Source organism: Coffea arabica, chromosome 9e (genome assembly GCF_036785885.1).
Source record: "Coffea arabica cultivar ET-39 chromosome 9e, Coffea Arabica ET-39 HiFi, whole genome shotgun sequence".
NCBI lineage: Eukaryota > Viridiplantae > Streptophyta > Magnoliopsida > Gentianales > Rubiaceae > Coffea > Coffea arabica.
This window is the reverse complement of record NC_092327.1, coordinates 5,720,481-5,744,500: the sequence shown is the minus strand read 5'-3', so window position 1 is coordinate 5,744,500 and position 24,020 is coordinate 5,720,481. Positions and strand designations below refer to the sequence as shown.

The 24,020-nt window shown below is 35.4% G+C and overlaps 2 protein-coding genes and 1 long non-coding RNA gene across 4 annotated transcripts; 2 read left to right on the top strand and 1 right to left on the bottom strand.

Moving 5' to 3' along the window:
- Positions 1 to 712: 712 nt before the first annotated feature.
- Positions 713 to 6,336, top strand: LOC113709293 (high mobility group B protein 14). 2 transcript variants are annotated; one of them, XM_027232020.2, is made up of 6 exons: positions 716 to 889; positions 1,004 to 1,150; positions 2,429 to 2,486; positions 2,615 to 2,659; positions 5,829 to 5,909; positions 6,037 to 6,336. In XM_027232020.2, exons 1-6 carry the CDS (start codon positions 807 to 809, stop codon positions 6,085 to 6,087), a joined length of 465 nt encoding a protein of 154 aa, XP_027087821.1. In that variant the 5' UTR covers positions 716 to 806; the 3' UTR covers positions 6,088 to 6,336. The 2 variants fall into 2 exon arrangements, with proteins under 2 accessions (XP_027087822.2, XP_027087821.1); XM_027232021.2 differs by lacking the exon at positions 6,037 to 6,336 and having other exon boundaries at positions 713 to 889; positions 5,536 to 5,908.
- Positions 2,666 to 5,469, top strand: LOC140014768 (uncharacterized). Its single transcript, XR_011821444.1, has 2 exons — positions 2,666 to 4,775; positions 4,882 to 5,469. It is a non-coding gene; the product is annotated as an uncharacterized lncRNA (long non-coding RNA).
- Positions 6,337 to 14,260: 7,924 nt separating the features above from the next.
- Positions 14,261 to 17,046, bottom strand: LOC113709665 (putative receptor-like protein kinase At3g47110). The gene is made up of 3 exons (XM_027232487.2): positions 15,142 to 17,046; positions 14,693 to 15,030; positions 14,261 to 14,593 (listed from the first exon to the last, which is right to left on the bottom strand). Exons 1-3 carry the CDS (start codon positions 16,976 to 16,978, stop codon positions 14,528 to 14,530), a joined length of 2,241 nt encoding a protein of 746 aa, XP_027088288.1. The 5' UTR covers positions 16,979 to 17,046; the 3' UTR covers positions 14,261 to 14,527.
- Between the last annotated feature and the right edge of the window lie 6,974 nt (positions 17,047 to 24,020).

Here is a 24,020-nt window from a genome sequence, read left to right as displayed (position 1 = left end):
CTAGTAATCCCCTAATTTATATGCGTTTACATTGATGGTGCATTTTCTTTTAATTTTTCCGGTACAGGAGGAGTAAGATTTAAGAAGTAGGGACAGGAAAGAGGATTATATTAATCGTGCATTTATTGATTCTTTTATCAATCAGCTTATAATTTCATTTTTAAAATTTTTTACAATTACATTTTCTATTCCTATTATTTGAATTGATTATTTAATAATAGATCTAAGATCTTACAAATTTTCATTTTCTATCATGTTTTACTCCACGTTTTTTTTAACATACCACTCATACTAATCCATTTAAATTGTATAATTGGATATTATTTTCTTAAAATTTCTCCATTGCCAAAATCCAATTTCTTTACAAATTTCTTAAAAAAAAGAGTACATAAATGAAGCACAAGTTAACACTATGAACTGTTTATTAACTTGTGCACAGCTATTTTTATTCCGTTTAATTTTACTATTCATCCTATATTTGGTATCTTAACTTTATATCATTCATTATTTTGATTCTTTTCTATGAATATTCTTTCAATAAATATCTTTTTTGTCAAAGTTCAATAAATATTTGTCAAATATAAAAAAGTTGCTTGAAGATATCACAATGTAAACAACTAGTTAATGACAAGATTAAAAAAAAAAACCGCTAGATATTTCAAATTTCAATTGCTAAGACCGTATATACCATCGAACCAGACCGGGTCCGGACCCAGAGACGCATAAAAACCTACTATTAGTCAGGACTCAAAAGAGTCGCAGAACAATCAAACCTCCCAGACGCTGAACCAGGCCACAACTAAACAATGGCGAAGGGAAGAGCTTCTTCAACCTCTCAAAATTCTGCTTCTGCCTCTGCTTCAGCAGCTACTGCCAAAACAACAGATGGGTTGGTACTATTGGCTTCTGGATTTTACTTCATATAAAAGAAATTATATGTTTTTTTATTCAATTTTGTTTGTAATTTTTGGCTGTTATTGAGTGAAAAATCTCAAGTTTTCAGGAGAATGGTTTTGAGGGTGAGAACATCACAGCAAATGAAAAACCCTGCTGGAAACAAGTCGAAAATGACACCAAAGAAGAAGAAGAAGAGTTCCAAAATTGATGCCTTTAAGCCCAAGAAGCCCCCTACTGCTTTCTTCTACTTCTTGTATGTTCTTCTTCTATTTATACTCCTTTTGCCCCCTACTGTCAATACTTTTTCATTGTTTATGATTGCTCATGGGTTCTTGCTGCATTTGCTCCAATTCTATTATGAACTGATTATTATTTTTTTGGGATATAAATTCAGCTGTAGCTTTTGTTCTTATTTGATAATGAACTTATGGCGTGTTTTTTGAAATTTAATACTAGAGTTGGGTTCTTTTAATATTTAAATTTGGAATTGGGATAATGAAGTTAGGTAAAATCTTGATTAGTCAGTTATATAGAGATGATAAAGCAATTAATGTAATAAGCTATATAGAGATGATATGTTTTGAAACATGGGGATTGCAAGCAGGGGGAAAGAGAAGGCAGAGTAAAGCTGGAAATTGGTTGATTATATGAATCTACAAGAGTGGCGTAGGTGGTCCGACAATATGTTATGGTAGTTTGGGTTTATGTTAGATAAAGTTATCTTTTGAAAGATGCTTGGAATGCATTTCTGGTGTACTTAAGGCATCACTCTTGACCAATATAGGTTAAGTTTGTTAAAGACCACCAAAAAATTTTACAGTCAAAAATCTGTGTTTATTTTACAGTAAAAATTTAACCAATGTAGGTTAAAGACCACCAAGCATTTCTGGTGTACTTTAGGCATCACTCTTGACCAATATAGGTTAAGTTTGTTAAAGACCACCAAAAATTTTACAGTAAAAAATCTGTGTTTATTTTACTATCCAAAATCTTATGCTGCACTCTGAGTTTAGACTTTTCGAGTTTGTGGTTGTACTCTTCAAAGACAATCTATGTTATCCAACCAATGTACAGTTGAATGTGCCGATTATCTCCATCCTATGGAATAAAGACAGCAACTAGGAAGCAATCAAGAACAGCTTGTAGCTAGTTTGGATTATTTCTTGCAGAAACTCGATTGAAATCTGTAAAGTATGACCCAAGGATGAGGACATGCATATTTGTGCCTTTTTAATGTTGAAGTAGTTTATGTGGTTCCCAGTTTCAATCTGCTATTTCTGTTTACTGTGTCGAAATTTGTTATAGTATCGCAGAGTTTTCAATGTTTTGGTTTGTGGTTGTGTTTAACTTTTGTGAATTATCAGAATCATGCTAACTTTATCATGTGGTCTTTTGTTGTAGTCTAGCATCTGGAAGTAGTAGAAAGAGTCATGTTGCATTTCGTGTGTTTGAACTGTATCTTCTGCTCTGAATATGAAGGGATACAATCCCTTGAATTACTAATTGTTGCTTGATTATTATGTTTCTATAGGGAGGATTTTCGCAAGGAATTTCAAGAGAAGAATCCTGATATCAAAACTATGCGTGATGTATATTCGCTATGGCATTTTTTTCTTTCTTTTCTTTTTCTTTTTCTTTTCAATTTGGTTCAACTGTGGTTACTTAAGCAGTGTTGTTTCTCTTGTGCATGAATCGTGGCAACATTTGCTTGCATCAGATTGGCAAGGCATGTGGAGAGAGGTGGAAAACAATGACATATGAGGTTTTTGAACTCTTATAGTTCTTTACTTTTTTATGATGCTTTTTCGTAATCTCTATATTTTTTGCTAGTCAAATTGTTTTGGTAAGCAGAATAGGGAAATCGCATGAGCACATAATCTGGTGATAATGTTGGGGCAAAATATGTTCAATGGCTGGTAATTTCTTTAGATTAACAGTAAATCTGAAAGAAGGAACTCTGTAGTGTACTGGAGTATGTCTAATGTTGTATAATATGGTAAAGCATTTGAAGTTCATAACACACAAGATGTTAGTGTGGCATCTTAGAAGTGATTGAACTTTTTTCTCTGAGGATTGCAATTAAGCTACGAAATTAAAGATTCTAATGGCCTTCTCATTACAGGCTTGATCTGTAATAACTTAATTATATTGAGATCCTGAAGGTGGCAATATGTATCCAAGATCAGTATCCTCTTACATTTGGTTTTGCATCTTGTAATTCTTATCTGAAAGTAAAAGTCATCCGGAGAAGTGGAAACAATTTGATCTGTCATTTTAGGTATTATCGCAGGACAGATTTTGGAATCTAAAAAAAAAAAAAAAAAAAAAAAAGAGGCTGCCAATGGTGATGGGTGGTAATTTTTGATGTTTTGTAATTGCCAAAGGGCTAGAATTTGTTTTAGGAGAAAAGAAACGTTTTAGAAGCCAAAAGGATGGTGAAATAGGGGTTGTAAAGTGACACTTGGAATAGTAAATGTGGAAGAAATTCATAGAGTCCACCTGGTTTGCTAACAAACAGCCTTTCTATAGAAGGTTAATCACAAGCTTCAAAATGTTCATATAAATCTTATCCCAGTTGAAAAAACTAACTAATTCGATTAAATGAAAAAAACACATCTAATGCTACTTATTCACAGTGATGTCTCGTGATCAGTTATGGTTATACTGACCCAACAAGCACATATTCCAGACGTGAAACCAGATAGTCCACACAATAAGTTCAACTGAAAAGCCTAAATCTTTTTGAAACTATGCTTTAGTATATCCTAAGGTTGATCCTGCTAAATCATCTCCAAAAGGGCATCTGGAAGGACTTGTGAAACTCTCATTACATTTGCTCTTTCATGACCACGTAAGGAACTGGACTGCTGCTCTAGCCTGTTTAAGAATTGTAATAGCCACTTTGTTGTATTGAGAAGCAGGACCTTGATAAATTTCTGTCAGTTGAAGTATATTTTTTACTTAGGTTTACGTGTCTCTTTCGTTTATTGCCTCTACCTTTTCTGCCTTTCTCATTTGTTGAATCTGAGATCTGATCCATTATATACACAGCTCGTGTACATAAGATTAACTCTATACAAAAATCTGTTGAGTGCAAATTTGAGGAAAGTTTTTGAACTCAAATGCAAACAAGTTTCTGATGGGAAAAATTCACTTTTCATCCCTAAAATTTGAGTTAGGGACACATTTCGTCCCCAAACTTTTAGACGCACCATTTAGTACATAAATTAATTATTTTTTGTCACATTTAGTCCAAAAATGATAAATTGCTTAATTTGGATGAAGAAAGTCACGTGTTTGGCATGTGATCGTTAAGCAAAACCAATTTCTCAGTTTAAATTGAATATTTTACTGTTTTTGGATGAAATGTGGCCCAAAATAATTAATTCATGTACTAAATGTGATGCATCTAAAAATTTGGGGACAAAATGTGTCCCCAACTCAAAGTTCAAGAACGAAAAACGGATTTTTTCCGAACGTATTTTACCATCGTAAAAACGTATTTTACTCAGATTCAAAAATAAAATAAACAGTTGAAAGGTCAATTTAGGAAGTATGTTTTTTACCAACGATAAAAAGAAAAGTTTCCATGTCTGTATCACCCAGTAAACTTTGCGTCTCTAAAATGAACATAATGCTTGAGTCCAGATTTTGTTGTGTATATTGTTAACAGGTAACAGTTAAATGTTTGCCCTAGGAACTCATTTGAGTAATTGGGGTATAAGTACTGGTTTTGGTAGCTGTGGCAGCAGCAAGGTTCTGGAGACATGCATAAGAACAGAATGAAATCTGTATTTGAAAGAATTATAGATAGCACCGTACCTGGTATTCTCAAAATCTTCAGCTATGAAACATCCTCCTCAGATTTATATCCTGAGGTGAGAAATTTAGCCATTGTAAACACCTCATCTAACTGTCTAGAGTTCCACGTCAACACTTCATATGTTCTACAAGATCCGTCTAACAAGCTCGAATTGATGGTAGATATCACTGACTCTTTCTAGAAGGACAATAAGAGTAGGGCATGCCCATGTGTATTCAACAGTATTCTGAATCCAAGTAAGCAATTGTGATATACATATTTTACCATCGCTTTCTAAGGAGATTTTGTCTGTGTTTGTGAAAGATGCTTAATCAATATAGTGCTTTTAACTAATTAATAACCATTAATCATATTCCATAGGACAAGTTTTAGTAGTTGACAGGTGAACAAGTCATGATTTACCTATGAAATTTTAATCTGAGGTGTTTTGGGGATCATCAAAGTGCTTTAAGGGTTTCAACTCTCAAGTTGATTACTGTTACCCACATTTGACTGGGGACACTTTCTTTTGGGTGTATGGGATTAAAGGAAAATGTGGTGCTGTTATTTGTATTTTCACCCTTTACATACTAAGATTGGGAGGGTCAAATGAACTTCAGCTAGTTGTTTCACTCTAGTCAATCTTCTCTGAACAAATTTAATTGGAAAAAACCCTAGAAATATGCCAAGATACAAATGTATTTATGTGGAAGGAGCAAAATGTTATATTGGGGATCTTGTTAAATTCTCCTCCTGCTTCAAACTGAAAAGGTAACCGGTATACTAGGGATTCTGTAAGGTTTACTGAATCTACTAGCTTTGGCTTGTATTGCTAGATCAAAAAAGAAGAAGAAAGCCATTATCCTTCTAGAATGATCTCCATCAGATGGACTCTATAGTGGCTTACTTGATCCTGGCAAACTTAGCTCCTGTTCTTGTGTTTGATGGATCAGTGATGCATGCTGAGGTGTCAAAATTGATTTTTTGTCACCAGAAAAAAGGCAATATGTTCTTTAATGATTTCAACTGTTAAATGGACCTTATGGTGTTCTGACAGAAAAGAAGTTTATGAGCTGCCTGCTTATGGAATAAGTAGTTGTTCTCCATCCACTGTTTTGATACTGTGCAGGAAAAGGTTCAATATTATGATATAGCCACAGAGAAACGAGCAGAGTTTGACAGAGCAATGGCAGAATATATGAAACGAAAGGTTAATTTCCACCAATCCTATTCTGTTTTGCCACTTTTAGTTTCTTCTGTGCACGTTCATGCAATAGCTTTCCTAAGACCAAAGCATCCAGCAGCATTTTCCTTATAATGCGTTAAACATTTTGCAGGAAAGAGGGGAGTATCAGGATTATGAAGATGATTCTGACTTTGATAATTAGGACTACTAGTATTGCTTCTTCCGAAAAACTTTTAGTAGGATGTCTGTATCTAGTGTTCAGGTCCCTTTAGTTTATGGATCATGTAAATTGCCTTTCACCCGTTTATCCTTGATTAATGGTTCTTTGCCAGCCCTATTTAATCACGAACTAAAAGATGAGGAAATGACTTGACAACTCAAAACTGTCTGTATTATCTATCCTTATGTACTCTTTATTGCCTGCAAATGATACTTGTCATTCTTTGTACTCTTTTAACTGTCCAGAAATAGTATTTCACTTGATATTTTGAACCAGTTAAGCTTATTCAGAAATGACGTTTGGTTTGATGTACTATTTCTCATCAGTTATGAGCTTATTTGAATTGTCAACAAATAGTTGACAAATTGATTTTAGCTGAAGCTTTTTTGTCTGAATCTTGTTTTATTCTAGATCTCTTTACAGTCCTTTCTTATGGAAATTTTAATTCTGTTTGTTACCTTTTCTCCTCTCTAAATTATTCAATCTGAAAATGAATGGAAGAAGGGATTAAGCTGTGCAATATAGAACACCACCTTCCACGTTGACTTTTCGTTTTCTTAGATGATCTTATGATCTTGGACTCCAAGAAGGAAATATCAAGAGGAAAAAGCTGCAAGTGAAAGAAATTATTCTTACATTGCCATACATGTAGTTCAAGATTTTGGATGAAAATGTTAATTGAATTGTTAAAATAAGGAGTAAGAGGGATTTACATTCATGCATGCTACAGCTAGTATTTGCATGTCCTGACAACTATTCATTTTTAGAAAAAAAAAAGAAAAAAAGGCACATTGAAAAATCAATGTCGGGCTAAAACAATGTGGTCAGACTCTCTCACACCAGGTAGTAGATGGAAAGCGGGTTCTATATGGTGTAACAATGTTTATTTTATAACTAGCTATTAATCAATAGATCGATAATAATTTTTACCACTCTGTTTAAATGCCTAAATCGACTGTTTCATTTTGTTGAGCAGCAAATTTATGTTGATAGTATGTCCCTTGGACCTGAGTTTTACCCTTCGGTGTTCATTTGCCTAAAGCAACAAAATGGGGTAACAGAAATGAGAAAACCTCAAGTTTGTTCCAAAAATAAGCTGATTTTATTTTATTGGTGTTTTGAAAACGACCTAAGATGAAGCTATAGGCCCTTTGTTCAATTCCTGAACTCAGAATCTGGGAGTCTGGACTGAAGTTGTCAGATAAAATTGGCCAATTTTAACATCCATCCCTTGCTAAAGAGCAAAAATAGAGCTTCCTAGCAAACTACTAAGAAAGGGAAATAGTTTTGAGAGTTCATTGTGTGCCTCTTTCTTTTTTATTACTAGGCAAAAGATGCACATATATAATTAGCTTAAATAAACTTATGAACCTAATCAACATTTGTATTATCAGCTTCTAATGATGCTTTAACAATGAAACTAATCCAATTTTTAGTGTCTATTTGTTGATTGATTAATGCTTTTCTTTGGTAGCAATTGCATCAATTGAAGTTTGCATACTTAAACCAGTCTGTTTTTCTAAGGTCCTTCTATTAATAAATTTAATACCAAAATGGGACTGCAACCACTTAAACCAGTCTATTTTTCTAAGGTCCTTCTATTAATAAATTTAATACCAAAATGGGACTGCAACCACTTAAAGCTGATCCCGCACCAAACTTTCTTCAATTTTCAAAGCAATTCATTTTTTCGTGTATGTTTTTCTATGAATTATGAACCATAGAGAGAGTGAATGAAGGTAGAAAGAAAATCATATCCATTTGAAATACTCAACCACCATTGGTTGCTAATGCTGCCTGTGTCTATGAGAAAATGAAGACCATGATTAATATAATATTCTCTCATCTCCAAATATATATATTTTTATTTTTATGTTTTGCCAAATACAAACCAAATTTTATGATGATAGAGTTATTGATTCTTTGGAACTCAAACTTTGGCAATACAACAAACTTACTTTACATACAACAGAAATCAACGTCCAAAAGAAACACTCAAGAAAAAGAGGCAAAAAAAAAAAAAAAAAAAAAGAAAACGAATATCGGCTAAAGAAGGTATGAGTGTAGTAAAAACCATGTTTCATCCACTAGTAAAAAGATAATAATATGTTACAAAAAAAAATAAAAATAATGATAGTACAAATTAAGCAAGTATCATTTCAAAAACACCACCCTACTTGTGATTAAAAAATGTCTTCCAAAACTCTCAGGTTACATTTATATGTGTTTGATATCTTGTCTTGTAGCAGTTATAATGATCTATAATCATTTTTTCCCCAAGAAAAAGGGGTAGTTGATAAGCTCATAATGTAGTTACATTTTATGTATGAGTTTTTCTAACGGGTGTCCTTGGGTTACTCGTCAACACATCTAGTATTCACCTAACCTATTATATATATACACATACTAATAATTATTATCCTTTCTTGCATTTATATACTTTTCTTATTTAATCTTATCTACCCTTCCTTATATTTATTTACTTTCCTTAATTAATCTTATATTTTCAAAAATATAACACCTGAAATATATCTTAATGAATGCCTTATGGGCACCCGTTAGACAAACTGTTTATGTATTAATTTACTCCATTTTAGTTAATTACTAGCATCATTATTATCACATTTGTTACATTAATGAGTTATTTTTATTTTTGTAGGTCGTCGCCTAAATTAGGTTATTTCCTTGAAGTTTTTGGAAAATTTCGCATGATTTTGTTAATCTGAAATTTCTAGAGTTTATCCGTGCTTAAATGGACTTAAAGGGTTGTTAAAGGAAGGTTTGTCGATGCCAAAATATGTTGGGAAAGCTGTGGAAAAGAACGAAATCGCGTTAGCACTACCATAGAAGACTTATGGTAATCAGTTTTACAATCCAATCGCGCTTGAGATTCAGATTTTGCAGGTTTCAGTATTTTGAATATATCTTGAACTACAGATATAAGATTGAGATTATTCTTGATATGCATTAAAAACTAATATCTGGAGCTACAATTCTTATGAAAAATACCAAAATCCAGTTCTATCATTTTAATATTGAAAAAAAGTTGAGTTACAGTAGCGATTCCTGCTGCCAAGTTTTTGAAAACTTCCTCAATAGGCTTTTGACTAGTAGGTGGTAATTTTGGCGTATCTCAATAACCAAAACTTCCAATTGACTTGATCTGATCTAACCTTGGATCAATATCCTACAACTTATCATGTTTTAGTCCAGATCTGATTCGATGTGCTTTAATGCAATAGTTCAAGTCAGATGCTGTCCAAATCCTTCAACAACTCTGATTTCCTGATATGACTTAAACTTCTTTTATGGGCTGGATCTTTTCATGAATTATCATCCAAGCACTCAAGGATATCCTACGAAATCAATGCAAATACCTAGAAGGAGCATCAACTTCTTAATGGGCTGGATCTTTTTGTGAATTATCATCCAAGCAATGACAGAGTCAAGGATGGCTAAGTTTAGAAAATTTTAAGGGGGATTCGTTTAAAATATCTCTCACATTTTATAAAATAACTTTTTTTGTCATTTACTTTTAAAAGTATAATTTTATGTCCTTTACAAATTTACATTTGTCAAATTTGATCTCTACCTAGGTTTTCGACTAATTTTTAGCCAGAATCTACCACGTACCTTGCACATGATTATTTTTTACGAGTAAAATTGTCAAATCAAATTTTATATAATTCGATTTATAATCCCTCATATTTCACAAAATGAATTTTTTTTATCCCTTATATTTTACAAAATTAATTTTTTCATCCTTCACATTTTTCAAAATAGATTTTTTCATCCTTCATTGATCATATGTGCGAATAGTTTTTTTTTAAACCCATATACATATATGTGTATATATATATATATATCTATTTGATTTTCACCTGAATAGTACAAATAGCATGTACGAATAGCATGTAATATATCTCTATTTGATTTCGCTGTATATATCTATTTGATTTCACCTAAATAGTATGAATAGATTTAAATTAGAGTCAGGCAAAGGCCGCTTTGATACTTGAACGACTAATTCCTGTGAAAACAATTAGGACTTGTTCTGTACCGCTTGGTAGACCTAGTTCTCTTGCTAGAATTGTTATCATCAGTTTTTATCATTCACTATGTTTGATGATTCAACTCCTACCTGATTTCCTTATTGGAAGTACATTTTCTTTTTTGGAAGTAGAATAATGCATATTTTCTAGTCCTGCATTAAGTAATGCGCATGATTAGTTCATATAAATAAAAATTGATGAAAAAGTCATTAGATTAATTACTATAAAATCAGTGGTCACAACCTATTTTTCTGTCATTACTGTAAGAGTTTACTAAAATTTCTTAGGGTATATCACTTTTTTTTCAGGGGAATATCCCATCTACATTACTTTTTCTTTTACCTATAAATTAATTTAAATCGCATTCAAAATGTACTAGTAGCTATGTTAGTTAAATTGCACTATCCTTATGAATATTTACACCTTAAAGTTACATTTTTACATCGATATAATATAATTGGCTAACATAAATAAAGATAGGTCAAAAAGTGACATAATTAAATTAACGGCCACTTTGATATTATTTTCTAGTTGATTTAAGAATGTACTCTTTCTCATATCCCTTACTACCTACAAAACATTTTAATTACGTGCAAAATGTATTGGTAGTTATGTCCGCTAAATTACAATATTATTATGAATATTTACACATTATCACTATCCAAAGAAGTGTCAATTAGTTAATATGGCATTATCAAACTGATAGACCACCGCATTATCATTCTCTCATTGGTATAATTACTTACTCTACCTTGCTTTAGTGCATGCTGTTCCATGAGGAAGATCCAACAACCCTTGTAAACCATCCATGCATCATTCTGAATTGAAAATATATAAAAAGGAACCAATGTAAGCTAAGTTATACTATCATTCTCTGAATATTTACATTTAATTTTTATATTCTATGCTGAAAAGGGGTAACTTGGCATACATGAGTGAAAACATAACATTAAATTGACATGAACCTCGGGTATTATTTGTAAATTAAAAATAGTGATTACCACGTTTGACTAAAGAAAAAAAAAAGGAAGCGATTACCGTGTTATAAGTAAGAACATGTTTTTTTTTTCAAAGACTAATACACTTTTGAATTTTAAATAGTACATTCAGGATAGGATTCATTCAATAAATCAAAATTATAGGGGGGGGGGGGGGGGGGAAAAAGAATAAAGCATTAGAAGCATTATAGTTGATTTAGGCTAAACACCCCACGAAAAATACATATACATAGTTTTGAGTTCTTATTATTGCATTTGATTCCTAATGTATAGGTCATAATAGTTATTTTTTCACCATTACATTAGATTCTTCATATACATATATCGTGGTTGACATGAATTGCTCTCTTCATGTATCCACATCAATATTGTTATTTTTTTGTATACACGAAATTTCCAGTTGCCATAATATGGAGTACATTATCTACCAATTGTTGTACATGTATAATACAGCGGCAACTTATTTTATACTTGTGCTTAGCGATCATATTTCTTCGTAACTGTATTTTACCAATTAGCACAATTGGTTGGTATCTCCACATCAATATTGTTATTTGTTTATATATACGAAATTGCCAATTGTCATAATATGAAGTACATTATCTACTATTTTTGAAAGTGAATGATATGCATTTGCTATTCCAATTTATGGTAGGGAACTGTTATTTGGACTCTATTAGCAGTGGAAAATTTTTTTTATAAGGGTAAAAAAGAAAACTTATAAAGTGTTAACTCCAATGTTAATCTCAAATTTCTTCCTCAGGCTTTATATATAGTATAGAATTATAGATATTAAATTAACTGGTAATTGTTTCAAAGTTAATTAGGAGTAGTATCTTTCTAACTGAAAACACCACACTCCCACTTACTTTTATAAGTTTGGGCACGCTGTAAGTACTATCATTTGTAATTCCTAATAATCACATATTGTTTTTTTAGATTAATAAATAAAAGTTTCAATTAAATAATTTTTTGAAAGGACTATTATATTTTGCTGTAAAGGTGTGACATTCTTCCCCCTTATTCCAATGTTATCATAAGTATTGTGTACAGCTACAAGCTGAAATGTACGAGAGAATTTAACAACCGAAATGCAACTAAAAGTTTATCTTTAAGTAAAAACTAAACAAATTAGTAATTTATCACCGTAACTATTGACAGTATCATCTCAATTTTTTTTGGGATATTCCAAGACATGGTGATTCATGCTTTAACTTTACATAATTTGTCTTCAAACATTGCAAAACTTAAACTACAACCCAAGCATACCCCTTTTTATTCACTGCGTAACTATCATGACCATGCATGGAAAATTCATTGCTAGATTTTGTGGTAATTGAAATCCCAAATTCCACACAGCTAATTTGAGGGATTCTTTTTTTTTTTTTTGGCCTTTCTTATTTGGATCGAAATTTACATAAGGTAATGGATTTTAGAAGTACCATTAGTAACAACATCCACGTGAGCCCCAACATCCACTGGTCTCATGTTCCACAGTGGCAAATGTCTATAATAATCTTCACCTAAGCGAGGGGTTTTCTCTCATTGGTTTTTCTTCATGTTTTCAAAACTCAACTTTCAATCTAATTTTTTTTTGACCTACTGTCTAGATTTTGTTTTCCTTTGATTTATCGAATTGCAACCTTTAGTGCCCATTACATTGAAGGGAGCTATTAATTTCCAATAATTTCATTAGCAATCTTTTCTTTTCTCCCATTTTTTCACTTCTTGAATTTCTATCTGCATTGGTTGTTGCTAACATACGTTTTAAATGTTTACGTTATTGTAGAATATTCGACATGATATTACCATTAGGTTGTAAAAGACAGCAATTGATTATTGGTAAAATATTAAACTCAAATTGTTGAATATTGAAGCTCTCATGTATTTTCATCACAATTCGTTTGAACTAGAGTTGCAAACGAGTCAAATAGAGTCGAGTTTTGTCAAATCGAGCCGATCCTTGACTTATTTTTATCACACTTGAACTTGAGTTCGAACTTGATGAGCTGCCAATTTAAAATTCGAGCTCGAGTTCGACTCAAATTCGAGTCGAGTTCGAACTTGACCTCAAATTTGAAAAAATAAAAAATAATTATTTTATTTTTTAAAAAATAATATAATAATATTTTTAAAAAATAAATAATAAAATATTAAGTGTATATATATGTAATTTTACTATTAAAATAATATATATATATATATATATATACTCGAGTTCGCGAAATAACGAGTTTAATACTTTTGAGTTTGAGTTCGATTTGGCCAACTCGAACCCGACTCGAGTTCGATATTGATCGATGTCAAGTCGACTTTTAACTGGAGCCGCTCGTGAGTGGTTCGATTCGTTTGCAACCTTAGTTTGAACTATGACATGGATTCTAAACAAAATAGCTCTGCCACAAGAGTAAAGAAAAGAAAGCAATAGTATAACAAAATGCTCATGTGTATCCTCATTTTATCTACATGAATTTCGTTAGTCTCATACTAATCAAAGGATATTGGAGAAAAGTCCATATATAAGACTAAAAGACTCCAAGAACAAGAACACGACTGCTATTTTTCCCTAGTAATTAATTATCTCATCAACGTCCTCTATATGGTTGTTACCCATTGTTTAAAGTAGAACTGTACATTACAAGAATTTTACACACACGAGGCCAATTCTTTAAGTAGCATTAAAGACCGATAGCTGAAGTTTGATGAACTATATTCTATGGTAAAATGCTTTATAAATTCTTAGATACTTCATGCTTGTATACCTCTATTTCTTTAGACTCCACACCCAGAGTCCAGCAGGCAGCAGAGCTCTATCATGACCAAATCCACTGCACACAATTTTCATTGCATAGAAAAACAGGCACTTAAAATCGGATATATGATGATTCAAGAATTCCATAAGACTTGTGATGTAGGAAAAGGGAGGTAAGACAATTGCCAACACAAGTCAGCTTTCTTCATTGAGCGCTTTGGAGGCATGTAAGATATATCTGTTGTAAAGGAGAGAGAACAAACAGCAGCTGCTACTCTTTCTATAGTTTAGGAGGAGCTCAAGGAACATGATATATTCATTTACCGAAGAGAAAGATTTATTGCAAGAATAGGTTCGCTCTCATCATTTTGCAATCTTAATTCAAGATCAAGATTAAAAGATACATAGTCAGGTCCTCAAAATGTATCCAAGAAATTAGTCAGAATTAAAAGATAGAAAACGAAAAGCCAAAAAAAAAAAAAAAAAAGCTGTGCAATGTGATCCATAACTGAAAGTCCAAATATGACGTAGGAGAAACCTATGGAATCTAACTGAAAGTCCAAATGTGATGTAGGTGAAAACTATGGAATCCAGCATGCACAATAAATCAAGCTTCAGAACTATACAGCAATATCTGTTTGATGTGGTAAAAAACGTATCTGGTCCACTCGAGGTCTGACAGTTTGCTGCAATAAATAGTAGGTTATGAGCTCAAATGGATAAGGAAAGTAACTTCCTACATTGAAAAGTAAAATTTGCTTTAAAAAAAAATGCAAGGCACTTACTGTCATAAGAAGCTGGCGCTTAATATTCTTCAATTCTGCTAAAACATCTTTCATGTTCATCCTTTCTCCTGGAGATTCTCTACAGCAGTTCAAAGCCAATTTCAGAATCAATATAACACACTTCAGCTTGCCAGTGAAATGTTCATCCTCTGGCCTTATTAAGTTTGCGTCAATGACCTGAAGTGCATTAGGAAGAGAATCTTCTACCCAGCTTTTAAGGCTCAAATCACTTGAAAACATTTCATCGCTAGGCTTCACTCTCGAAAAAGTTTCCATCAGAACTATTCCGAAACTATAAACATCGATTCTTCTCGAAACTAATCCCTCGGATCCATACTCTATCATAAGATTACAATAGTTAGAATAATAGAAAGAGCCAAAAGAATAAACAACAGATGGAAAAACCTAGAAGTAAAGGAAATATAGATAGCCAAAGCTACAAGATTAACCTGGTGCAATGTATCCCAGTGTTGCCAGGGTGACGGTATGCAATATACTTTCTCCTTCGCCAAACATTTTTGTGATACCGAAGTCACTTACAGAAGCAACCATATCTTCATCAAGCAAGATGTTACTAGGCTTCAGGTCACAATGTACCACGGGAGTATAATAACTATAATGGAGATATTCTAATGCACAAGCAACATCAATCATTATGTTTACTCTTTGAAACAGATCTAAAAAATGGTTGTGGGAGTACAACCACTTCTCAAGATTCCCATTTGGCATGTATTTGAGTACCAAGGCTTTAAAATCAGGGTTGGAGCAGTTGCCGAGCACCTTTGTAAGATTTCGATGGCGTAAACTCTTTAGTATCTCACATTCTCTATCAAAACTTGTTGATGCACCTTCCACTTGCAAGTTGAATACCTTGACAGCCACAACAATGCCATCACTTAGGATCCCTTTGTAAACAGAACCAAAGCTCCCTTCTCCAAGCAAATTGCTTTCATTGTAGTTATCAGTTGACTGCAAAAGGTCATAGTATGAAAATCTTTCATATTTTGCCACTAACATCAACTCTGTTCCACCTAAACCTTTTCGTTTCTTCAGCCTCCTTAGAGTCAATATTGCTCCAATTGCTATTATCAGTATTGCTGCAATTCCTGACAGACTAATGACAAGTAGAAGCACCTTCCTTTTAGTTGACCTTCTAGTTGAATTACGCTGACATGGTGGAACATTAAGCCTTGAGTCACCACAGAGTGCTTCATTGTTAATGAAAAATTGACCTGTAAAGTTTCTGAAGGGACCACCTTGAGGAATTTCGCCGCTTAATCTATTAAAAGAAACATTGCATTCCTTAAGATTTTTGAGTGCCTCCATTGACTTGGGTATCACACCAGAGAGATTATTGTGGGAAAGGTCCAAGAATTCCAAGCTGACCATATTGCTAACTGATTCTGGTATAGAGCCCCGCAGATTATTTTTTGCCAATGAAAAATTCTGTAAAGCTTGCAGCTCTCCAATAGTAGTAGGAATAATGTTTGACAATTGATTAATTGAGAGATCCAAATTGTATGCCGCTTTGAGGTTCCCGATCTCTAGAGGTAGCGAACCACTCAAGAAATTTAATGAAAGGTTGAGAACTTGGAGATTTTTCATGCTCAATAGGTTGGCAGGTATCATAGAAGTCAAGTTGTTGGAATCCAAAAAAATCTGAGTCAAATTTATCATATTTCCTAAGCATTCTGGAATCCCACCAAAAAATTGATTTTGGCTCAACTGTAACAACCCCAAGCTATGTAGTTCACAGAAAATATTCAAGACATCCCTTATTTGATTGATGCCCAAGTAGAACACCTGAAGATTTTTCAACCTATTGAAACTTTTGGGGATAGATCCAACCAATTCATTACCTGAAAAATCTAGATGCAGTAAACTGCTCAAATTGCCGATTCCAGTTGGGATGTTTCCTTTGATTTTACAATTGCTTACAGTAAAGTATACAAGAGAGGTTGAATGGTTAGAGAAGGAAGCTGGAAGGAAACCATTCAGAGGATTGTATCCCACTACTAAATATTTCAAGGATCTGCAACTCGTCAAGAAAGTGAGAAAGCTTAATTCTGGAGATGAGGATTCACCTGACAGCCTGTTGAAATCCAAGTTTAGCAATTCTAGCTTTCCTAGACTTCCTAAAGAGTTGGGGATTGAACCGGTGAGCTCATTATCATGAAGCGACAAAGCAACGAGCTTTGAAGCATTTGAGATGGAGGTAGGTATAATTCCAGTCAAGTGATTCTGTTGGAGAGAAAGAAACTTCAGATTGCTCAGCTTATTGCTCATTGTCAAAGGAATTGTTCCTGAGAATTTGTTCTGGTCGAGTGCAATATATTGGAGAGATGAAATATTGAAAATTGCTGTAGGTATAAAACCCGATAATGTATTATTGTCTAAATAAAGCTGCCCCAATCTGTGAAGGTTCCCAATCTTTTCGGGTATTCCACCTGTAATATGGTAAATTATTATTATGTTAGCATACCATTGGCATTGTCTAGCAAGGCTCCAAGATTAAACAAAAATTTAAAAAACCTTTAGAATAAATGAGGGTTATAGGTCCTCTCTAATCCTTCTATTTGTAACTTTAAAATTCACCTCTTTGAACATAAAATAATAGGATTAATCTTTTATACATTGATAATGTATACATCATCATTATTGGATGCATGATAACTCATCTGAATTTAAATTTTAAATCCAAATTTTACTTATATATCATGCATCTAACTGTCATAGTATATACATTATTGGTATATATAATATTTACTCAAAATAAATTCCGTTAAAAGGAAAAGTTGATTTCAATCAACCATACATGGGCCCAAGTTGAAAAATTTTCTCTCCCGCCGTGTGAGAGTTCAAAATTTTCTCTCTCTTGGGAAGTGTGCAGATCTCCCTCCTTGGGAGGTCTTTCTGAGAAACTTTGCCTGAAACCTGAGTGACCATACAACTTCCAACCCATATGCAAGAATACAAAACTCTCTACATATTTTAAAGCTTCCGACAGATTTAAGTAGGAGCATTAAAAGACAACGGACAAGATTTTTTCTCAGCTTCAGATAGGTGGAGCCAAAAATCAAGGCAGTCTGGTAGGATTTCCACTAACCTCTGTCTTCAAAGCTCAGACAGGTAACTTTAAAGCGTTACTGTACGGATCTAGCCTGGTTTTGCAAGTACTCTTGAAAGGTGTTTTATTTTTCCCGCTGAGGTCCTCTCTGTCCTCGCGTTTATCCTGTGCATTCCAAAAAAAAAAAAAAAAGGGTTTTTTATTTCCGAAATCTTGTTTATTTCTTTCTTGTTCGTGGATAGGAGAGGGCACTCTGTTTTTTCGTTGGCTTTCTACAGCCTTAAAAGGTTTTTATATAATTAAAAAAAAAAGAGTAGGCCTTGTGTTGGTTTTTGTTGGTTTCTGGTGTTTTAAGTGCACTGATGCAGTTGTACGCTTCTATTTTTCTGTCCAGTCGTCTCTCTGAACTGCTTTCCCTTCAGTGGAAGCTTCATACCTAGAGTGTTAGAGTTCGTTTAGACCACCCCTATTCAGTAGGCTTAACCCTTGCTTCATCTCCTGGAGGTGCCTTGGTCAGTGATATTCCTTCTCTGGAAACATAGCTGGTTTTCTATGGCTGAGGAGATAGCAGAGATTTTGCAAAAATTCGTGTTATCAAAAAAAGAGTTGGGTGGCACAGAAATTGACCGGGGAGACGTAGGACCGAGCGTGAAGGAATGTGAAGAAAGCCTGGTAGGGAAAATAAAAGGTGAAAAAATAATAAACTTTGTGGGAGTGAAAAACTTTGTTACCTTAGCATGGGGATACCCTAAAGGTTTGAAGGTTGTGGAGGTAGGAGTCAATACGTTTCAGTTCATTATCCCCAGTGACACAGATAGAGACAGGATCTCTAAGGGAGGGCCATGGATCATCGACAGCCATATGTTAGTAGTAAGGCCTTGGTTTGAAGGTTTTGAAGAGGGAACGGCTGAGTTTAATATCGCCCCACTATGGATACAAATCTGGAACCTCCCAGTGCACTGGCTCTCGAAAGAAGTGGGGAGAAAAATAGCTTCGGTGTTCCAGGAAACAAAGGAAGTTATCATACCTCAAGGGGGTGGTAAGGAAGGAAGGCACATTAAGGTATTGGTGATGGCAGATATATCCCAACCCCTTATGAGAGGTACCACAGTTAAAATGGATGGAAAAGTGATATGGGTTAATTTTAGGTATGAAAGGTGCCCAGATTTTTGCTACACTTGTGGTAAAATAGGACATAGTGAAAGGAATTGCACTGATAGTATACAAGTGGAGAAAGGCCAGGCGGATAACCAATTTGGGCCATGGCTCAGGGCAGGAGGGGGGAAGATGTCACCTCAGAGAGAAGGGAGAGACAGACAGTCAGGTAATACATCTCCTAACAAACAGCGCTGGGGATTCAAAGATGGGGAACTGGTGCCAAGGACAGGAGGAGGGAAACTGATGGAAAAAAAGCAGCAAGGTATTAAGGATGTAGGCGATAAGGAAGTTGGACTGAAGGTGGCTGGTAGTCAGGAAGGGACTAACCGGGCTACAAAAGAACAAGAGAGTGAAAATGAAAAAACAGAAGGAAAGGGGAAGAGATTAGAGATGGAGGAGAGCAGGAATGTAGGGACAGTAAGAATGGAACAGGTTACGAAAGATGAGGGTGAGATGTTCAGTACAGAAAAGCTGAACAGGGTGCCAGAGAATTCTGGTGAACAGCTTTTAAAGCACTTAGAAACTGAGAGTATGCAAGTAGAAGAAACGTTGGAAAATGTTGGGGACACAAGCAATCAGAAGGCATCTATAAGGAGAAGGAAACAGGCCAAAACTCCAGTTATAAGGAGGAAACCTCTGAAACAGATACAAAACCTCTTGGTTAATAAAGAACCTGCAGGAAAAAGGAAGTTTCATCTAGTAGATGCAGATATGGTGGATGTTGACGTGGTTGAGGTTACGGGAAAGAAAGGAAAAATGGAGATAGGTCAAAAAAGCTGTGTAATGGAAGGTGAGGGGGAGGTGACCAGCCCAACTTGGTCACCCATGGATAAATGAAAGCTCTGGTGTGGAATTGTCAAGGTGCTGGGAGCCCCTTGACAATTCCCCAGTTGAGGGAGGCTTGTAACCTCCTCTCCCCAAACTTGGTGCTCCTGTGTGAAACCAAAAACAGAAAAATTTTCATGGAAAAACTACAAAAACAGTTGAGGTTTGAGGAAAGTGTGGTGGTGGAATCTATGAATAAAGCAGGAGGGATGGCGGTAATGTGGAGCAATGAGATGCAGGTAATGGATGTGGTAACTACTGCCTTCACAGTAGAAGTCCATATCATGGATTCTGAGGCTAATGTGGACTGGTGGTTCATAGGAATTTACGCTAGCACTGATGATCAAATTAGGAGGAATCAATGGGAGGTGATTGAGAGAAGAAAGGTACTGTGGGGACAAAGGTGGCTGATCTCAGGAGACTTCAATGATATTGTTTCCAATGATGAAAAATGGGGGGGTAGAAGAAGAGAGGAAGGTTCTTTTAGGGACTTCAGACTTTTTATCCATCAAAATGGCCTCATAGATTTGGGTTTTGAGGGGAAACCGTGGACATGGAGCAATCAATGGACTCAAGAAGGAGAAATTAGACAAAGACTTGATCGAGCACTAGGAAGTAGTGCCTGGAGCCAACATTTTGACAGAGCTACAGTCAAACACATTGAGAATTTTGGCTCAGATCATAGTATGATATTGCTGGATGCTAACCCCCTGCGAGAAAGAAGGAAAAAAAGATTCATATTTGATAAAAGGTGGCTGAAAAAAGAAGGTGTGGAAGAAGTAGTAAAACAGGCTTGGAATAGTCCCCACAGTGGATCAAGAATGTACAAAGTACATAGGAAAATTGCAACCTGCAGAGTTGAAATCCTCAAATGGAGGAACCAGTTTCAAGGAAATGCAAGGAAGAATATTGACAAGGTAAAAAAGCAACTGGAGGAGCTGAAAGACACTGACTGCCAAGACAAGAAGAGGAGAAACAAGATGCTAAAAAGGCAATTAAAGGAGGCGTATGAGGAAGAAGAGATGTTTTGGAGTCAGAAATCTAGAGTTCAGTGGCTAAAGGAGGGAGATAGGAATACACATTTCTTCCACTCTAGTGTGAAGGGTAGAAGAAAGAGAAACAAGCTTCACAGATTACTACGAGAGAATGGGGATTGGACTAACTCAGAAGAGGAGATAGGAGAAGAAGTGGTGAGTCATTATAAAGACCTCTTTTGCAGTAAAGGGACTGAACAGGTAGACATGGTTCTAGAAGGAATATCACAGACCATCACTGACCAAATGAACCTTAGACTTACTGAACCTGTTAGGGAGGTAGAAATCAAAGAAGCTTTGTTTTCCATGAACCCAACAAAAGCTCCGGGCCCTGATGGCATGACACCAAACTTTTTCCAGAAATTCTGGAATATCCTCAAAACAGATGTAATTCAGGCCATCACAAGTTTCTTCCATTCTGGCCATATGCTCAAAGCAGTTAATCATACCATCATTTCCCTGATACCTAAGGTAGAAAATCCCACTGATATAAAGCAGTTCAGACCCATTAGTCTTTGCAATGTCATTTACAAAATCATATCCAAAATACTTGCAAACAGATTGAAAAAAGTGCTGGATAATTGCATCAGTAAAAACCAGGCAGCTTTTGTGCCTGGAAGACAAATTTTGGATAATGTCATTGTCTCTCATGAGTACATGCACTATCTCAAAAACAAAAGGCAGGAATCTCAAGGTTTCATGGCTTTAAAATTAGATATGTCAAAAGCCTATGACAGGGTGGAGTGGGGATATTTGAAGGAAATGATGATCAAACTGGGATTCTGTGAAAAATGGATCAGCTGGATCATGGAGTGCATCACAACAGCTACTTTCTCTTTCAATATAAATGGGGAAGCAAGAGGATATGTGATACCTTCTAGGGGGATTAGGCAAGGTGACCCCTTATCACCGTACCTATTCTTACTAGTCTCTGAAGGCTTTTCAAATCTGCTGGCTCAAGCTGAGAGTAACCAGAAGCTGACAGGAATGAAAATTAGCAGAAGTGGACCAGCAATCAGTCATCTTTTCTTTGCAGATGACTCCTTGATTTTTTGCAAAGCTGATACAAGTCAAGCTGAAGAGGTGCTGAGGATATTGGAAAAATATGGAAAAGGCTCGGGACAAATGATAAACATGGACAAGTCTTCAGTGTTCTTTAGTAAGAATGTGACACAAGAAGATCAAGAAGAAATCTGCAGCAGACTAAGAAATATAAGAAGGGTGCATCAAGGAAAGTATCTGGGATTGCCAATGGTAATAACCAGAACCAAGGAACAAATATTTGGCTATATCAGAGACAAATGCCAGAAAACGGTCTCTAACTGGTGCAACAAGAAGCTTAGCCAAGCAGGAAAAGAGGTGTTACTGAAAGCAATCACTATGGCCATGCCAACCTATGCAATGTCTTGCTTCAAGCTTCCAGTGAAATTGTGTAAGGATATACATGCCTTAATGGCAAAATTCTGGTGGGGAGGAGATAATGAAAAAAGAAAAGTACACTGGTGCTCATGGAAAAAGATGGCAGCTGGGAAGAACAGAAGAGGACTAGGATTCAGAGACTTACAAGCTTTCAACAAAGCCTTGTTGGGTAAACAAATCTGGAGGCTCCTCACGAGTCCAAACCTGCTGATGAGCAAGGTGTTGAAAGCAAAGTACTACTGGAAGGAGTCACCTTTGAGCTGTGAAGTAAAAGGCAACTCATCCTGGATTTGGAAAAGCTTGATGGGAGCTAGGGAGGAGGTTAAGCGAGGTGTAAGGAAGAGGATTGGAAATGGGAAGGGGACCAGAATTTGGGAGGATGCTTGGATTCAGGATGGGAAGGATGGAAAGCTAGAGTCCCCTAAACCCACAGGGTGCCTGATGAGCAAAGTGAGTGAACTGATATCTAATTTTAGATGGAATTCACCACTTGTTTTCAGGACCTTTAACACAAGAGAAGCTGGACAGATACTTAATACTCTTGTAAGCCTAACTGGTCGACCTGACTGCTACTCCTGGAGTTATAGTACCAATGGCCAATACACAGTTAGATCAGCGTATGAGGCAATTACAAGGGAGGGTAAGCAGCAGGAATCCAACGGGAGACTGAAGGGGGAGACAAGCTGGGAAGGAGGGAGTGAGAAAGTCTGGAAACAGCTATGGAAGTTGAAGATAAAGCATAAACAAAAGCTGTTTATATGGAAAAGTCTGAACCAAGTCTTGCCGGGTAGGGAAGCAATATACAAACGAATAGGCAAAGGTGACATGATTTGCAAGCTGTGTGGAGAAGGTAGTGAGACAGTTGAACACATCTTTTTTCATTGCACAAAGGCTCAAATGATATGGCAGATGGCACCCCTCCAGTGGGATGGAATTAAGGAACATACTGCTGACTTCAGAAGATGGTGGAGCATTTTAATGGAGGCACAAACCAGACGGGAGGGACTGGAACATATAGCTTTAACAGTGGAAATACTCTGGCAGATTTGGAAAGCTAGGAATGAAGCTGAATTCGAAGAGAAGGATAGACATCCAATGGAAGTTATCAGGAAAGCAATTAAGGATTGGGAGGAGTATCAACAAGCGCAACAAATGGAACATCATATGAGCATCTCAGAAACAGAAGTAGCACAAGAAGATGAGGAAAGGCTGAGGGAAGAGGATAATCTGCTAAACATCAGTGTTGAGGTAGGACAACATGCAGAAGGCCAAAACATGGGAATTGGAGTTACGGCAGAAAATAACAGGAGCCAGAAATGTGCAGCTTGGATACTGAAGGAGAGAAGTACTGGTTCGGCTGTTTTGGACAACTTGATGGCCATCAAACTGGCACTCTGCAAGCTAAACGAGAAAGGGTGGCAACATATCAAGATCCAAACACCATGTACTCAGGTGCTGAATATGCTACGACCCCAAGCTACTAGCAATTCAAGGCTGGTAACTCACCTGGAGGATATCAGAGACCTTAGCTCAATGTTTAGGAAATGCTCATTTGATAGTTTACCTGTTGAAGTGAATAGGCTCAGTGGAAAACTGAGCAAGCTAGCTATGCGGATACTTTAATGAGGACCTTTAGGTTCCTCTGTGGTTTAGTCCACTTTTGTAAAGCCTATGCTTGAGCCCTTGCTCATATAATGTGTATGTTCTCATTAATTTTATGAATAAAATCGTTATCGTTTCTGGAAAAAAAAAATACATGGGCCCAAGTTATCCTATAGATCAAACTGATGCCGAGTTTTAACCGCGGTCTATGCAATTAAGACCT

What these genes read in the sequence shown, in the direction of transcription:
- LOC113709293 (XM_027232020.2), top strand. Translation starts at nt 807, where the DNA reads ATGGCGAAGGGAAGAGCTTCTTCAACCTCTCAAAATTCTGCTTCTGCC. An exon ending in ACTGCTTTCTTCTACTTCTT is followed by an intron (nt 1,151 to 2,428) that starts GTATGTTCTTCT and finishes ATGTTTCTATAG; the next exon opens with GGAGGATTTTCGCAAGGAAT. An exon ending in CAGAATATATGAAACGAAAG is followed by an intron (nt 5,910 to 6,036) that starts GTTAATTTCCAC and finishes AACATTTTGCAG; the next exon opens with GAAAGAGGGGAGTATCAGGA.
- LOC113709665 (XM_027232487.2), bottom strand. Translation starts at nt 16,978, where the DNA reads ATGAGCAATAAGCTGAGCAATCTGAAGTTTCTTTCTCTCCAACAGAAT. An exon ending in ACTGGGATACATTGCACCAG is followed by an intron (nt 15,031 to 15,141) that starts GTTAATCTTGTA and finishes ATCTTATGATAG; the next exon opens with AGTATGGATCCGAGGGATTA. An exon ending in AGCGCCAGCTTCTTATGACA is followed by an intron (nt 14,594 to 14,692) that starts GTAAGTGCCTTG and finishes TATTTATTGCAG; the next exon opens with CAAACTGTCAGACCTCGAGT.